This window comes from Somniosus microcephalus, chromosome 1, assembly GCF_052327205.1.
Source record: "Somniosus microcephalus isolate GS21.2 chromosome 1, FLI_Smic_1.0, whole genome shotgun sequence".
NCBI lineage: Eukaryota > Metazoa > Chordata > Chondrichthyes > Squaliformes > Somniosidae > Somniosus > Somniosus microcephalus.
In genome coordinates this window covers 26894573-26912872 of record NC_140987.1, presented here as the reverse complement: position 1 = coordinate 26912872, position 18300 = coordinate 26894573, and the positions used below count along the sequence as shown (strand labels likewise).

General features: G+C 45.3%; 1 protein-coding gene across 6 annotated transcripts in view; it reads left to right on the top strand.

Annotated features, from left to right (window-relative positions):
- The window catches only part of nek1 (NIMA-related kinase 1), a 220172-nt gene that overhangs the window by 70027 nt on the left and 131845 nt on the right, over positions 1-18300 (top strand). For all 6 annotated transcript variants that reach the window (XM_085976042.1, XM_085975980.1, XM_085975769.1 and 3 more), the window contains exons 14-18: positions 1569-1616; positions 4929-5012; positions 7270-7457; positions 8991-9122; positions 17223-17325. In XM_085976042.1, coding sequence (XP_085832168.1) covers positions 1569-1616; positions 4929-5012; positions 7270-7457; positions 8991-9122; positions 17223-17325 — 555 coding nt within the window. The remainder of the gene's footprint in view (positions 1-1568; positions 1617-4928; positions 5013-7269; positions 7458-8990; positions 9123-17222; positions 17326-18300) is intronic.

Genomic DNA, 18300 nt, shown 5'->3' with positions numbered 1-18300 from the left:
TCGTCGACGCGGTAGAACTAACGGACGTCAACCCCACGTACGCGCACGTGCGGTACCCTGATGGCTGGGAGTCCACCGTTTCGCTCCGGGACCTGGCTCCCTGTCCAGCCGGTTCCACGGACTCAACCGATAGAGGGACCCACGGGGATGATGCCGACACTCTGCGCTCCCCCGAAGATGACGCCCTACCTGGGGCATCGAGAGATCTGCCAACTGCCCCACCGGATCCATTCGGGGAGCCGAGCGCTCCCCATGGGATGGCCACCCGAGGCCAGGACGCCGGTCAATCCCCGGCTATCTGACAGGATGAAGCCAGTTCTGCGCCTGTGGGGACCCGCACCCGGAGTCACGATCTCCCCAGCCTCCCTCTGGTCGATCAGAGCAACACGGGCCCTGTTGATCCACCGGTACGGATCAAGCGGCCCAGGGACCAAGACACGGTCTGGGGAGACGTGCCTTCTGGCCATAAAAAAAAACCTAAAAGACTGCGGCTATTTGTGGTCCGCCTGATCCGCTAAGAGGAAGTCGTCGGACTTCCAAATCTTTTACGCAGGAAGAATGTTATAAATCTCATCATTCATCAAGAAACTACTCGTGAAATAATGCTGGACGGCCAGCTGGTGGCGCCGTCCAAGGAGTATAAATACTCGGGCGTTGGCCCCAGCTTGCCAGGGACATTTTGTAAGACAAGGAACTAGTGAAGTACAACTAGACCTCCATGTTCTGAAACAAGTTGATTAAAGCCTTGCTTTATGCTCAAACCAAGTGTGTAGTGAGTTTTATTACGTATCTATTCCCAAATCCTGTAAACACTTGTAGCTGTTTATCCCAAAACTACTTCCCTTAAACAAGACGTGTATGCACCTGAAATGCCGTAACCTACAAGGCTACAGACCAAGAGCTGGAAAGTGGAATTAGGCTGGATAGCTCTTTTTCGGCCGGCATGATGGGTCAAATGACCTCCTTCTGTGCCGTACATTACTATGATTCTATGACTTCCTGACATAACAGTCCCTAAACCCGTTGAAGAAAAAGCCTTACCAGCTGTTATCTGTAGCAAATGAATTCGCTACCCCTGTTTTATTACCCTAAAACTAAAGTTAAATTTTATTAGCTACACTTATTTCCTTACACAAGCACTTTATATATCAGAAGACACACCATGCTTTCTCCTCACGGCACTTCAAAGTCCTCCTTGGAAGGCCTGGAAAGCCTGTTGCTTCAAGACACAAAGAAGTTCAACTGTTAACCCTTAACTCCCCAAGATGTCCAACATGCATCTCTCCAGGATGTCCAACGCCATATTATTAATAAGTTTATAAGTTGGTGGGGGAAATTTTTTATTCTGTTGTTTGAATTATTGCAAAAGTTCAGATATGCATAAAACTGCTCAATAAACAGAATGGCTTACAAAGAGGTTTGGAAGATACTGGGAGTCCCACCAAACTAAAGCAATATATGGGAAGAATCTGGTGTAGTTTATTTAGTTAAAAGGCTGCCTTGTTGATCATTTGTAGGTCAAAATAACCAACTATCAATGATGCAAAGCGTTCTCTTTTATTTTATAGGTTAATTTGCTGAAAGCGGAGCAGATGCGACGGATGGAGAAAGAGCGGGTGTGTTCATTATGTTGCTCATAGTGTTGTAATCTGAATGTTTACATAAGATGCAGTTAGTTTTTATTGCCAGAGTGTTGGTCTCAACTATTACAATGGAAATGCAGTTTCATTATTTCCAAGACCATAGCATTCATAAAACTTTGCAACACCAAAGGAGGCCCATTGGACCTCGTGCACCTGTGCCAGCTATCTGAAAGAGCTAACCACTTATCCCATTCCCCTGCCCTTTCCCCATATCATTTGTGAAATTTTCCGTTTTAAAATATTTTTCCACTTCCCTTTCAAAAAGCAACTATGGATTCTGCTTCCACCACAGTTTCTAGTTGGGCCTTCCATGTCCTAGCAAACTGCATTTAAAAAATATTCCTAATGTCTCCCTCTGTTCTTTTGGTGATAAATTTATGCCCTCTAGTTATCAACCATTACCCAAGAATCTCTGTAGTGTAACCAGGTATCTGCATTGTGGCGCTTTAATTTCAAGCCGCTCATTATATGGGCCTGTAACGGGTGGCCGATCTGCATGGATTCTGTGATCTGATTGGCCCGTGCTAACGACGTGTCACTGTTTGCATGGCCAGCACAGACCAACCAGCAACAAAAAGAGATGCTGCACTGATTTATCTGTAGGGGGTCATAAATATAAGATAGTCACTAACAAGGAATTGAGGAGAAACTTCTTTACCCAAAGAGTGGTAAGAATGTTGAGTAGTTGAGGTGATTAGCATTGATTCACTTAAGGGGAAGCTAGATAAACACATGCGGGAGGATATACTGATAGGGTTAGATGAAGTAGGGTTGGGAGGAGGCTCGTGTGGAGCATAAACACCGGCATGGGCCAGTTGGGCTGAATGGCCTGTTTCTGTGCATGTAAATTCTGTAATATTTATGTAATATAATGGTTTATGTCTAAGGAGGAGCAGATATTGGAGTTTCATTTGCTACTGCCAATAAAGATGTCAGTTGTAAGTTGTTTTGCAAAATGTATTTTTAGGGTAGGAGGTCAGTCTGTCTGAACTGATTTGAGTTTGTTCTCGTGAATAAAGACATCTGAACAAAATACAGGTAGACTACCCTTTATCCGGACTTCCGAAAACCGAAACCCTCTAAAAACCGAAGGTTTTTTCGTTCAGCGTAAGTCGTGCGTACGACTTACGCTGAACGAAAAAACCTTCGGTTTTTAGAGGGTTCCGGTTGCGGAAGTTCGGATAAAGGGTAAGTCGTGCGCCCCCGCCGACCCCGCCAGCCCCGACAACCGCCGACCACCCCCGCCGGCCCCGACAACCGCCGACCCCCCCGCCAGCCCCGACAACCGCCGACAACCGCCGGCCCCCCCGCGGACCCCGACAACCGCCGACCCGGCCAGCCGCCGACCCCCCCCCCGCGGACCCCGCCGGCCCCGACAACCGCCGACCCCGCCAGCCCCGACAACCGCCGACCCCGCCAGCCCCGACAACCGCCGGCCCCCCCGCGGACCCCGCCGGCCCCGACAACCGCCGACCCCGCCAGCCCCGACAACCGCCGACCCCCCGACAACCGCCGACCCCCCCCGCGGACCCCGCCAGCCCCGACAACCGCCGACCCCCCCGCGTACCCCGCCGGCCCCGACCCCCGCCGACCCCGACTGACTTACGCTGAGCGTCAGCGTAAGTCGTGCGCACGACCCCCCCGCGGACCCCCGCCGACCCACCTTCCGAAATCCGAAATTCTCCTTTATCCGAAACTCGGCTGGTCCCGAGGTTTTCGGATAAAGGATAGTCTACCTGTAGTACCTTTTTGATTGTTATTAGGTTTAGAGCAGCTAAGGAAAAGGACAAGGAGCAATCAAATGCGAAAATACTCAACTGGAAGAGGGCTAATTTCAGTGAGTTGAAAGGGGAACAATTGGATTGGAATCAGAGGTTGGCAGGTAAGATAGTAAATGAGCAATGGGAGGCCTTCAAGGAGGAGATAGTTCAGGTACAGACTAGACACATTCCTATGAGGGGGAAAGGAAGGGCATCCAAAGCTAGAGCTCCCTGGATGACTAAAGAAATTGGGATTGAAATGAAACAGAAAAAGGCGGCTTACGATGAATGTCAGGCTCATAATGCGGTGGAGAACCAACCTGAATACGGAATGTAAAGGGGAGAACTGAAAAAGGAAATAAGAGGGGCAAAGAAAGTGTATGAGAATAGATTAGCAGGTAACAAAAGTGAACCCAAAAGTCTTTTATTATAAACATAAATAGTCAAAGGAATGGTGGGGCTGACTAGGGATCCAAAAGGAAATCATCTTGTGGAGGCAGAGGGTATGGCTGAGGTACTAAATGAGTATTTTGCATCTGTCTTTACTAAAGAGGAGGATGCGGCCAATGTCACAGTAAAGGAAGGGGGTAGAGAAATTCGATAGGACAGAAATAGATAAAGAGGAGATACTTAAACCTTGTCATGTCTGTAGAGAATCATAGTGGCAGATCAATAAATTTATGGAGAATACAGCCTTTGTTTAGGTTTGTAGCTACAACATAGTCTTGCTAGCCGATCTTTTGAATCTAGTTTCTTGTGAGCTAAGATGTGGGAATGAAGCACGTGTCAGGTAACAGATTGGTTCTGGATTAACCCTGCTTTTCTTGTTCTCGGATTAAACTGGGGCCATTTGTTAATCAGGAAAGATTCAGTTGCCAGTAAGATACTAGTATGTTCCTGGGGTGACCTAGGAGATTGCTAAGCAGTCTCGACCCGTTCCTGAACAGCTGCACTCTTGCAGAGGCTGATATGGAGAGTTTTTTCAAGGGGCAGACGCAGAAGGAAATGGGCTTCAAAGGGGGACATGAGTGATGAGGGATACGAGGAAATGATCAGAGATGGCCTTGTCTGTGATTGAGATGGTAAGGTCGAGGGGCAGCAGTGAATATGGGTAGGAGGGTTTGTATGGAGGGAAACTTTTAGTGTATTGGCTGGCGGGTGGGGAGCCAGTGATGGTTATTCGGGAGGGGTGAAAGGTGAAGCTGGACTTTGTGTGGTACATGATGTGGGCAGCAGAGTTCGGGATGAGTGAGTGCATGTAGGGCGGAATTTGGGGTTTCTATGGAGTGACTGTTGAGGCTGCGGGTGACATGAAACAGGATTTCACTGATCCCTTCCCGCCAGGTGCTAATATATACACTCGGCAATTTATCTTTCAAATCCTTTCTTGGTAGTGTTAGTTTTATAATTGTGGCACCATACTTCTAGTTGTACTCTGCAGTTGCATGGACTGGATGTTCCATTGTTCTCCCCTGTGTCTCCACTATAATTGTATTCATTAACAGAATTTTTTTTGAAAATATAGTTGGAAAGAATCAACCGAGCCAGAGAACAAGGATGGAGACATGTGCTCGGTGTAGGTGGTTCTTGGGGAAGTGGAGAACATAAGGTAGATTTACATAATGTATTTTAATCTGCTCAACTGTATTCTTTACTGCCTTTCATTTCTGTTTTTTTTTGCACTGTATATTTTTGTCAGATTAAATGCAACAGTTTCACACAGTATTCCAGTGTGGGTGGGTTTTTAATTCCTTTGTGAGCTGATGCACCCAAGTTAACTTTTTGCAAATGTGACGGCTTGTCTTATCGTTTTGCTGTTATGTACTTGGGAAAAATGGAGGCGGTACTGAAAGAAGCCACTGATTTTACCGTTTTCCACCTTTGGACAGGTGGGTTTGTTGCACGTATATTTAATTTTTATTCGTTGATTGGCGTGACGGTATTTTAACTGCACAACCTGCCAGCAGTTGGGTTGCTTTAAAAGGAATGGTCTTGTTCTTCCACCAGAGGATGCCAATTTACAGGGGCAGGAACAGCTCCAGATAAACCCATTCCTTTTGTCATAGATCAACTCCTCTTACCTGCCATATCGTCACCATCTGTCGATTCTTTTTCTTCAGAACTGTGTACAGTTCTGGTCACCACATTACAGCAAGGATGTGATTGCTAGAGAGGGTGCAGAGGAGATTTACGAGGATGCTGCCAGGACTGGAGAATTTTAGCTATGAGGAAAGATTGGATAGGCTGGATTTGTTTTCTTTAGAACTTAAGAGGCTGAGGGGAGACTTAATTGAGGTGTATTAAAATTATGAGGGGCTTAGATAGAGTGGATAGGAAGGACCTATTTCCCTTAGCAGAGAGGTCGATTACCAGGGGGCATAGATTTAAAGTAATTGGTCGAAGAATTAGAGAGGAATTGAACATAGGAACAGGAGTAGGCCATTCAGCCCCCTTGAGCCTGTTCCACCATTCAGTGAGATCATGGCTGATCTGCGACCTAACTCCAAATGCCCACTTTTGCCCCATATTCTTCAATCAGCAACAGAAATCTATCAGTCTAAGATTTAAAATTAACAATTGATCTAGCATCAGTTGCCATTTGAGGAGAACTTTGTTAACCCAGAGGGTGGTGGGGGTCTGGAACTCACTGCCTGAAAGGGTGGTAGAGGCAGAAACCCTCATTGCACTTGAAAAGTACTTAGACGGCTCTTCAAGTGCATATCCATGGACCAAGAGCTGGAAAGTGGGATTTTTTCGGCAGGCACAGGCACAATGGGCTAAATGGCTTCCTTCTGTGCTGTAAATTTCTATGATTCAATTGTCTCTTGAACCATTTATACTGTCTGCTTCAGTGGCCTTCCCTGATAATGTATTCCAGTACTCTGTTACCCTTAGTTGAAAAAGTTCTGCCTGACTTCCCTTACTGCTATCTTAATTTTTAACTTGGATGATTTGGGTCAGTTTAGTACATGCCAACTGTCAACATTTTGTGCGTTCGCTGATTAAAAAATCAACATTCACAGAAATCACAGAAACCCCACAATGCAGATAGAGGCCATTTCGGCCCATCGAGCCTGCACCGACACATATCCCACCCGATCCCCGTAACCCCTACACCAACACATATCCCACCCTATCCCTGTAACCCCACGTAATTAATCCCCCTAACACTAAGGGTCAATTTATCATAGCCAATCATCCTAACCTGCACATCTTTGGACTGTGGGAGGAAACCGGAGCACCCGGAGGAAACCCACGCAAACACGGGGAGAATGTGCAAACTCCACACAGACAGTCACCCGAGGCCGGATTCGAACCCGGGTCCCTGGCGCTGTGAGGCAACAGTGCTAACCACTATTGCCCATGTCCGTCTCTCCTTAACACCACCCCTAACACTAATGAAAGTGATTCTGGGCACTGTATTCTGCAGTTAGGAATTCCTGCCCACAGTATGCAGCGATCAGGATCATTTCCATTACTGCTAGGGATGGTGTTGAGGGGAGAGGGGCCTGCAGCATCCACTAGCAGAAAACCTGGGGAGGAGCAGGGGGGATTGGAGAGAAGGGAGGAAATAATGGCGAGAGGGAATGGGGTAGAAGCTGTGAATAGAACAGGGCATTGGGAGGGGTGGAGGAGGGAGGTTGGAAGTAGAGCTTTGAAATTGGGGAGAAAAGTGAGTGCCAGTATCAACTCTGGGAGAGGAAAGAGTGCAAACATAACCCACCTGTGGGGAGGCGAAGGAAAAGTGTCGGTTTGAATCGTTCAATTCTTGCAAACTTCTATTCGGTTAGCTTGATGTTTTGAACAAGTAGGCTTTTGTTCAGATTTGCTGCCCTCGAGTTAACTTGAGTACATTATGTTTGCAGGTTCCATTCTCTAGCGGTGGAGGGGCTGGAGGTATCTTGCCTGCTCCGGCAGCTATCAAGGGGCAACACTACGAACATTACCACGCTATCCTTGACCAAATGCAGCAGCAGAAAGAAAATATTAAAGGTTTTGAGGAGAAAGACATTAGGTGGAAGATGGAGACACAGCCTAGAGAACCTGTTTTCAGGTACTTTCCCACGTCATTGATTGAGATGCCTCTACTGGAAGAAGCATAGGGGTCTAAATGCTCCCTATCTCTGGTGAGGGACGAAACTACATAAAATGCAATTATAACCAAAGATGAATTTTTTTTTTTTTTAAGAGGAAATGGAAGCTAAACTTTTAAGGGAAGTTTTAAATGTATGGAACTTTTTTAAACGAATGACTGACTTCCATTTGCATCATGCCTTATCGCATCCCAGAATCATCTCAAAGTGCTAGACATGCAGTGAATACCTTTTGAAGGTAGCGTCTGCTGTTAGGTAGGCAAACGTGGCAGCTGTCTTGCGCACAGCAAGATCCTTCAAACAGCGATGCAATGAAGGGGGACTGTTGGCCAGGACAACGGGAATGCTCCCTGCCTTCCCAGAGCGCAATGGAACCTTGAACATCTCCCTGAAAACATAGTAACAGGCAGTTTGGGCTTCAGTTTAACATGTCATCTGAAGGGTGGCAACTGCTGCAGTTTGACATCCCCTCACTACTGCATTGAGGTGTATTTGTTGAAGTATTGCTCCAGGGCATGAATGCAGTACAATCTAACAACGCGACCAATTGAGCCAAGCTGACATGTTTTACACATTTCACGATAAAACTAAGATATTAAAAAGTTGCTCTGTTTGCAGCTCGTCGGTGAGTAAGGTGATTTTTTTTGACCACCTGTTTCTATTTTAAAAAGTAAATCTGAATCCCCACCTAATGAGCAACTGGTGGTGGAAAAAGGAGCCACAGAGATACATACCTTGCATTTAGAGTCATAGAATTCACAGGAGGAGGCCCGGCGTGCCTGTGCCGGCTCTTTGAAAAAGCTGTCCAATTTAGTCCAACACCCCAGCTTTTTCCCATAATCCTGCAAATTAGCCCTCTTCAAGTACATGTCCAATTGGCTTTTGAAAGATCCCATGGAATCTGATTCCATCATCCTTTCAGAGATACAGGAAACTTTGTGTTATCCGGAGGCTAAGTGTCCGGCAAGCTCGAGCCACTGGCAAAAATCAGGAGCTGTTTTAGGTTTTTTTTCTTCTCGTGGCTTTTTTTTTCCAACAGTCAGGCTCTGGAAAGTCTCTCTGAAGCTGTTGCTAAGCTACAGAGACGCTTCCAAGGTACGGGCCGACTGTTTAGAAGCTGTTGCTGAGCAACAGTGTTTGTTGTCAGATACAGAGATGGAAAGGTCCGTATGCTTCAACATTAACGCTGGTGTGTCCGGCAGTTTTGAGGGAACGGCAACAGCTCGGTCCCGTCGGTGCCAGATAGCACAAAGTTTCCTGTAGTGCGTTCCAGATCTCGGCAACGCTCTCCGAGAAGGAATTTCTCCTCATTTCCCCTTTTACTTCTGCCAATTATTTTAACTCTGTGACTTCTGGTTACCGGCCCACTTGCCAGAGGAAACCGTTTCTCCCCACTTGCTCTATCAAAAACCCCGTATAATTTTGAAGACCTCGATCAAGTCTCCCCTGAACCTGCTCTGCTCTAAGGAGAACAATTTGTCTGGCTTTTACAGGGGGGTGGCAGCAGCTGCAGGCCCTGTGTTTCCGAATGGGCCAGGAGGCCTTCACCAGCTGCCTGATGCTGAGGCAGTCAGAAGAGAAGTGAGAAGACTTGAAAACGTGGCCAAACAAGCAAATTGCTACAGGTTGGTTGGTGAATGAGGTTTGGCGTTGTTTATTATTCTCAACAGTAAGAGCTACTCCCCAGTATAAAAACCATTTTCCAAAATGTTAACCGGGAACCCTGTAGACATCCATTCCTTTTTAACCCAAATAACGTATGTCCCCATTTTGGCTATCTTTTATTACATTTTCATTGGTGTTAAAATGGTGGCTTGATCTGCGAGGAATTCCACCTTTCTATTTGTACTCCTCAAGGGGAAGGATGTTGGTGCCAAGGAGTAGGACACTTTCCACTTTTGTTACTTACATGGGCCAGCAGGTCCTATGCAATGCAGATGAAATGCAGACGCTTCTGTCTGAACAATGTCGGGGGACAGACTGTGAAGGCATGTGATGGATAATGTTTAAAGTTTTAAGGGGGTCAGAGAAATTTCTTCACTCAAAGGGTTGTGAATCTTTGGAATTCTCTACCCCAGAGGGTTGTGGATGCTCAGTTGTTGAGTGCATTCAAGACTGAGATTGATAGATTTTTGGACATTAAGGGAATCAAGGCGGGTGGGGATAGTGGGGGAAGGTGGAGTTGACATAGAAGATCAGCCATGGTTTTATTGAATGATGGAGCAGGCTCGAAGGGCTGAATGGCCTACTCCTCCTATTTCTTTTCTTAAGTTCTTAAGAGTTGTATTTTGTATAGCTCCTCATCGTGTCTCAGAAATATCACAAATGTGCTTTGCGTGCAATGAGTTACTTTGAGTTGCAGTGACAGTTATTGGGCAGGAGTTTAACTCGGGAGTCGGGTTGGAGGCGGGACTACAACTTTCGGGGTTGTAGTCCCACCTCCATCGAGATGCGGCCAATCCACGCGATTTTAACTTGATTGACCTTGTTGAGCCCGCCCAGCGGGTTCAGCAGGCCAATTAAGGGCCACCCGGCAACAGGTGACGTCACAGACTAATTTCATCTGTCAAGAGCTTTTGAAGCTGTCAAACACTGAGTCTTGCTTCTAACCTGAGTCCTTCTCCACAGACTCCGTTAGAAATCTCTCCTGCACAGTAAGCTGAAGGCTGTCACTTGACAGTTCGCAGCCATTCTGCTTTCTGTGCCGGTGAGATGAGGGACTCCTGGAACCTAAAGGAAGGAAGGCTGAAAAGGTATGTAAAACTTATTTAATCACTTTAGACACACCGAACACACTTACCTTTGCACTCATGCACACATCACTCACCTGAACACCGACATCTCGACCCCTCCAAGTCCTTCAACCCGACGGCCCGCCTCCTCTAACTTGGCGTGGTTTGGAGCCGTCGGGAATCCCACACTTCAACATAGGATTAGGCTAAAAACTGCCTGTTAACTACCTGTTAACAGGCAGTTAATTGGCACTAATCCCTTCCCGCCTCGGGTAGGTGGGTCCCAGTTCGGGGCGGGTACCCGCCTCCTTTGAAACTGGCATGGAGGCGGGTTTGGGCGCGGGAAGGGGTCGGGACCCCTGATTTCGGGATTTTAACCCCCCGCACGCCTCCAATCCCAACTCCACGGCACAATGAAAATCCTGCCCATTATGTCAACAAATGCAGAACCCATTTTGTACACTGCAAGATTCCACAAACAGCCATGTGATGAGTGACCAGTTAACCTGTTATTCGTGCTCTTAGTTGAGGGAGAAACCTTGTTCAGTATACTGGAGCACTCCCTATTTTACTGGAATAGTAACGCACAATAGGCAGACGTGATTTCAGTTCCATGCCTAACTTTAAGGATGGCACCTCCCACAATGCAGAACTCCTTCAACACTGTGCAGGAGTGTCAGCCGAGATTATGTGCTCAGGCCCTGGACTGAGGCTTCAACCCACAATCTTATTCAAAGCTAAGAGTGCAGCTGAGTCATGCTGACAACCGGTTGATGGAATTGAGTTAGTTAATAGAGACTGTCATCGATCACAGAAATTGCGGATGGAAAGATAAAATTGTCAAGTCCTAAGTAAGATTAAAGTTTAGAATGTTTTCTCAAGAGTAGTCAATAATTGTAATGTTCTCGCTTTAAAAATACTGATGCTGTGTTGACAAATTCCTTTAAAATGAGCCACTTTTAAGAGCATGATCGGGATACATAGAAACATAGAAAATAGGAGCAGGAGTAGGCCATTCGGCCCCTCGAGCCTGCTCCGCCATTCAATGAGATCATGGCTGATCATCCAAACTCAGTACCCTGTCCCTGCCTTCTCGCCATATCCCTTGATCCCTTTAGCCTTAAGAAATATATAAGAACACAACATAAGAAATAGGAGCAGGAGTAGGCCAATCGGCCCCTCGAGCCTGCTCCACCATTCAATAAGATCATGGCTGATCTGATCCTAACCTCAAATCTTCTATCACTCTGCATCCACCCGAACCCATGTGATCTCCCGGGAGAGGCGAAAAACCAGATAAAGACCCAATGGCCAATTTGGGAGAAAAAAATCTGGGAAATTCCTCTCCGACCCATCTAGGCGATCGAAATTCTTCCAGGAGATCACTCTGTCCCTATATTTTCTACAGTACTTACCTTCTGTAAAGGCGATCTCCACCCCAGCCAGGAACAGGAATAAAACCATCTCCTGAAATCTAACACAGAATTAGAACACAGTAGGAGCAGAACAAGGCTACACGGCCCCTGGGCCCACTCCACTACCCACAGGGCCATGACCATTCCGAACCTAGACTCATGTCCAATTTCCTGCCCGCTCCCCGTAACCCTTAATTCCCTTTACTTCTAGGAAACTATCTATTTCTGTTTTAAATTTATTTAATGATGTCGCTTCCACAGCTTTCTGGGGCAGCAAATTCCACAAACCTACCACCCTCTGAGTGAAGAAGTTTCTCCTCATCTCAGTTTTGAATGAGCAGCCCCTTATTTTAAGATTATGCCGCCTAGTTCTAGTTTCACCCATCATTGGGAACATCCTCACCGCATCCACCCGATCAAGCCCCTTCACAATCTTATATGTTTCAATAAGATCGCCTCTCATTCTTCTGAACTCCAATGAGTAGAGTCCCAATCTACTCAACCTCTCCTCATATGACCACCCCCTCATCCCCGGGATTAACCGAGTGAACCTTCTTTGTACTGACTCGAGAGCAAGTATGTCTTTTCTTAAGTATGGACACCAAAACTGTATGCAGTATTCCAGGTGCGGTCTCACCAATACCTTGTACAACTGCAGCAATACCTCCCTGTTTTTATATTCCATCCCCCTAGCAATAAAAGCCAACATTCCATTGGCCTTCTTAATCGCTTGCTGCACCTGCATACTAACTTTTTGAGTTTCGTGCACCAGGACCCCCAGATCCCTTTGTACTACAGTACTTTCCAGTTTCTTGCCATTAAGATAATAACTTGCTCTATGATTTTTCCTGCCAAAGTGCATAACCTCACACTTTCCAGTATTGTATTCCATCTGCCAAATCTCTGCCCACTTACTTAGCCTGTCTATGTCCCTTTGCAGGTTTTTTATGTCCTCCTCACTCACTACTTTCTGTCCCATCTTTGTATCATCTGCAAACTTTGATATGTTACACTCGGTCCCCTCCTCCAAATCGTTAATATAGATTGTAAAGAGTTGGGGACCCAGCACTGACCCCTGCGGAACACCACTAGTTACTGGTTGCCAATCTGAGAACGAACCATTTATCCCAACTCTCTGCTTTCTGTTAGAGAGCCAATCCTCCACCCACGCCAGAATATTACCCCCAATCCCGTGATTTTTTATCTTAAGCAATAATCTTTTGTGTGGCACCTTGTCAAATGCCTTTTGGAAGTCTAAATACACTACGTCCACTGGTTCCCCTTTATCCACCCTGTATGTTACTTCCTCAAAAAACTCAAGCAAATTTGTCAAACATGACTTTCCCTTCATGAAACCATGCTGAGTTTGTCCTATTAAATTATGTTTATCCAAATGTCCCGTTACTGTCTCCTTAATAATGGACTCTAACATTTTACCTACCACAGATGTTAGGCTAACAGGCCTATAGTTTCCAGCCTTCTGCCTACTACCCTTTTTAAATAAGGGTGTTACATTAGCAGTTTTCCAATCTGCTGGGACCTTTGCGGAGTCCAGTGAGTTTTGGAAAATTATTACCAATGCATCCTCAAGACCCTAGGATGCAAGCCATCAGGTCCAGGGGATTTATCCGCCTCGAGTCCCATTATTTTACCAAGTACCACTTCCTTAGTGATTTTAATCGTATTTAGTTCCTCCCCCCCCCTAGAGCCCCCTGTTTGTCCAGTGTTGGGATATTCTTAGTGTCCTCTACTGTAAAGACTGATACAAAATAATTGTTCAGTGTTTTTGCCATCTCCATGTTTCCCACCATTAATTTCCCGGTCTCATCCTCTAAGGGACCAACATTTACTTTAGCCACCCTTTTTCTTTTTATATAACTATAGAAACTTTTACTGTCTGTTTTTATATTTTTTGCTAATTTACTTTCATAATCTATCTTCCCTTTCTTAATCAATCTTTTAGTTATTTTTTGCTGTCTTTTAAAGACTTCCCAATCTTCCATCCTCCCACTAGATTTGGCTACCTTATATGCCCTTGTTTTTAGTCGGATACTATCCTTAATTACTTTACTTAGCCACGGATGGCTATCTTTTCTTTTACACCCTTTTTTCCTCAGTGGAATATATTTTTTTTGGAAGTTGTAAAATAACTCCTTAAATGTACACCACTGGTCATGTACCGTCTTTCCCTTTAATCTATTTTCCCAGTCCACTCTAATTAATTCTGCTCTAATACCTTCATAGTCTCCTTTATTCAAGCTCAGCATGCTTGTTTGAGATCCAACCTTCTCACCCTCTAATTGAATATGGAACTCAACCATGTTATGGTCACTCATTCCAAGGGGATCCTTTACTAGGACATTTTTAATTAATCCTGTCTCATTACACAGGACCAAATCTAAGGTTGCTTGCCCCCTGGTCGGTTCAGTTACATACTGCTCAAGAAACCCATCCCTAATACACTCAATGAACTCATCCTCAAGGCTGCTCTGCCCAATTTGATTTGTCCAGTTAATTTGATAATTAAAATCCCCCATAATTATAGCTGTTCCCTTATTACAAGCCTCAACTATTTCCTGATTAATACTCCGTCCAACAGAGTTGCAACTGTTCGGAGGCCTATAGATTACACCCACTAGTGTTTTTTTCCCCTTATTATTCCTTACCTCCACCCAAACTGTTTCACTATCCTGCTCCTTTGACCCAATATCATTTCTCTATTATAGTGATTCCTTCCTTTATTAACATAGCCACCCCACCTCCTCTCCCTTCCTGCCTGTCCTTCCTGATTGTTAAATAACCTGGTATGTTTAATTCCCAGTCATGGTCACCCTGCAGCCATGTTTCTGTAATGGCCACAAGATCATACCCATATGTCATTATTTGTGCCGTTAACTCATTCATTTTGTTACGAATGCTACGTGCATTCAGACAAAGAACTTTCAAATATGTTTTGTAACACTTAGTTCCTGTTTTTTCCCTTTTTAGTACTTTACTTTTTACTCCATACCTTCTGTCCCTTCCTGACACATTCTGTTTTTTAATTCCCCCACTGCTACCTATCTAACTCCTTCTTGAATATATTTAATGAATTGGCCTCAACTGCCTTCTGTGGTAGAGAATTCCACAGGTTCACCATTCTCTGGGTGAAGAAATTCCTCCTCATCTCTGTCCTAAATGGTGACCTCTTATCCTTCGACTGTGACCCCTGCTTCTGGACTCCCCGGCCATCGGGAACATCCTTCCTGCATCTAGTCTGTCTAGTCCTGTTAGAATTTTATAAGTTTCAATGAGATCCCCTCTCATTCTTCTAAACTCCAGCGAGTATAAGCCCAATCGACCCAATCTCTCCTCGTACGTCATTCCTGCCATCCCAGGTATCTGTCTGGTGAATCTTCGCTGCACTCCTTCCATGGCAATAACATCCTTCCTCAGATAAGGCGACCAAAACTGCACACAATACTCAAGGTGCAGTCTCACCAAGGCCCTGTACAACTGCAGCAAGACATCCTTGTTCCGGTACTCGAACCCTCTCGCTACGAAGACCAACCATTTGCCGCCTTATGAATTGGTTGGTAAATGTTTTGCTTCGTGTGGAACTGAACCACATAAAGCAGGATGGGCCGAGTTTTGCTTCAGTGCCTGTGTTGAGTTTGCTGATCTCAGCTGCAGCAGTGGTTCGCAGGCTGGGAAGGAGAGCAATCGGCCAGGGGTGGTTCTTATCGTTATATTGTAATCTCGTCTGGAAAGTGAACGTTAGAAAGGATGATCTTGATGATGCTGTGCGGGCTTGCACAAGGACAGGCAGTGGGCAAGGTATCAGAGGAACCTGCTCCACTGTCCCAGCATGAGGAGAAGAGGGAAAGAAAGTGAGGGGAGGCAGAAGGAACAGGATAAAAATGTTTGAAGTAAACCTAAACGTATACAATCAAATTCAGTGGAAGTTAAATTATTTGCCATAATGGAGGGGCCATTAGTGGTGGCTGATGTAAATTGATGAGGAATTGAGAGCCTTCAAATGTTTTTATGCAGTAGAGTTATACCCTCGTCACAGAAATGAAGCCAAGCACAATGTGAATAATGTAAATTGAAGTGAGTCTTTCTTGCTACCCGAGTGACTATTGGCAGGGAGCAGGTGACTGATGGTAGCGGGGCATGCAGTGAGGCAGTCACTGGTGCAAGGCTTTGCCCAGTGAAAGTTCTGATGGAACATCAGAGAGCAGTTAAAGAGTTTCCACTGTATTCGATTAACAAGTGCAGCAGGCAAACAAATTCTATTGATGTGGACTTCACAGTAAGTTGATTCGGAGACTCTGAAACATGGTTTTTGCATATGTCTGATACCCGATTCTGGTGAATCCCCCTCCAACGCCAATATATCTTTCCTGAGGGGCGGTTGATGCAGTTACAATTGACGCTGCCAGCAAGCGAATGTTAATGCCAATGCTGACCTTTTGTTTCTGTGGTAACTGTGCCTGGAGGGATAAACGGGACAGCCGTTCATGATGGCTAAATGCCCATATACAAACCAGTCACTTATAAGCTGCACCTTTGAACTTTGCACACCCTTTATATTTGAGAAAACCTTGTTTAGTATTTAAAATCTTCACCGTTAAAGATAGATAGAGCAACCCCTGCGCATCTAAGTGAGGCTGTTCTTCCCACCCCCATGACCTCTCTAATCTTGTAGTATGTTAATAGAATAAATGTGCACAGCTATGCCATCAAGCTACCCACCTATAAGGGCCATGCTAAGAAAATATTTTGCAATGGAGCCAATAGTAAATCAGTGTAGGGTTTTCTTTTGGGAAAAATGTTTCGTTTTCTGGATTGTCGTAAAAACTCAACTGATTGAGTATTGTCCTTCAGGGAGTCTGCCACCCCTATCCGGTCTGGCCTACAGGCGAGTCCAGTGCCACAGTACTTGGTTGTCTCTTAAAGCTCTCTGAAGTCCCTGAGCAACCTACCGAATTGTACGACAGTCTCTGTGGGGTTCAGTTTTTTTTTGAAACAAGCGTTTATAAAAAGAAAGACTTGCATTTATATAGCGCCCTTCACAACTGCCTTACAGCCAATGAAGCATTTTTTGAAGTGTAGTCATGTAGGAAATGCGACAGCCAAATTGCGCACAACAAGCTCCCACAAACCGCAACGCGATAATGACCAAATAATCTGTTTTCGTGATGTTGATTGAGGGATAAATATTGGCTGGGACACCGGGGATAACTCCCCCTGCTCTTGGAAATAGTGCCATGGGATCTTTTATGTCCACCTGAGAGAGTAGACGTCTCAGTTTAACGTCTCATCCGAAAGGCGGCACCTCCGACAGTGCAGCACCCCCTCAGCACTGCACTGGAGTGTCGGCCTAGATTTTTGTGCTGAAGTCTCTGGAGTGGGAATTGAACCCACGACCTTCTGACCCAGAGGCGAGGGTGCTGCCCACTGAGCCACGGCTGACACCTCCACTTTTAAAAGTGTGAACGTTTTTCTATTTGTGTTGACATTTATAATTAATTATTTTTAATAACTAGCTTCTTGTAAGCTTATTTATTTGAAACCTTGTTCTCTGTTTGTTCAGGCAGCGAGGATATGCAGCTGCAGAAAGGGCAAAGCAAGTGGAAGAATTTTGGCAGCGAAAGCGGGAAGCATTACAGAATAAAGCCCGTGGTGAAGGACACTTGGTATGACATTTTTGGTTCCTTTTCTTTTTTCTGAACTGTTGAAGTGAGGCGGAATGGGTTAATCATATGATGTTGGTGCATGCCACTGTTTTCACAGCCTCTTTGCACCTGCACTTTTAATTCCTCGACCAGGAAGTTAAGTACGTGGAATTTTAGTCTCCTCCATGTGACACTGCAGCATCTTTTGATTTGTTGATAACTGACACAGGTTAATAAAAATAATTGGAACTTGCTACCAAATGGAGTAGTTGAGGCAAACAGCGCAGATGTATTTAAGGAGAAGCTGGATGAGGGGGAAAGGAATAGAAGGCTATGGTCATAGAGGTAGATGAAGTAGGGTGGGAGGGGGCTCATGAGGAGCAATGACCAGTTGGACTGACTGGCCTGTTTCTGTGCTGTTAATTCTATGTAATAAGAGTGTGAGGGGCGCTGGAGGCAGTCTAACTCCATTGCAGTGCCAAAACTAGGTTTACAAAGTGTGCAGAAGGTCCACTGAACCTCCAGCATGATTTCCATACTTACTCGGAGCTTCTTCAAATGTTTTGAGAAGACATTCCTACTTTAAATCTCGTGGCCAGTACTTGTGTGCAAGTACACGCATCTCTCCTGGGCCCAAGAGTCCGAATTGCAGCCAAGTATTGTCAGCTACAGGTGGATACTGTACCTACCGTTCTGAGATTAGTAGCTTCAGTATAACTGCAGCTGAAAAGTCAAGTGAGGGTGTGCAATACTGCCCTGACTGTTGCTTCAGCTTTTATTTTGAACCAAGAGGTTTGACCATGATGTCTTTGGGACTGACAAACAAAATACATCTGAAGAATAGCTGACAAGTTGGAATTCAAAATGCCAAAACCACAAAGGTTTAAGATGGGGTCTCCTTGCCACACCACCAGACTATTTTTTTGAGAAAACAAAATCTTAACTCTTTCACTTTAACTTTGGAAAGATTGCTAGTCCCTTTACCAGAATATTGTG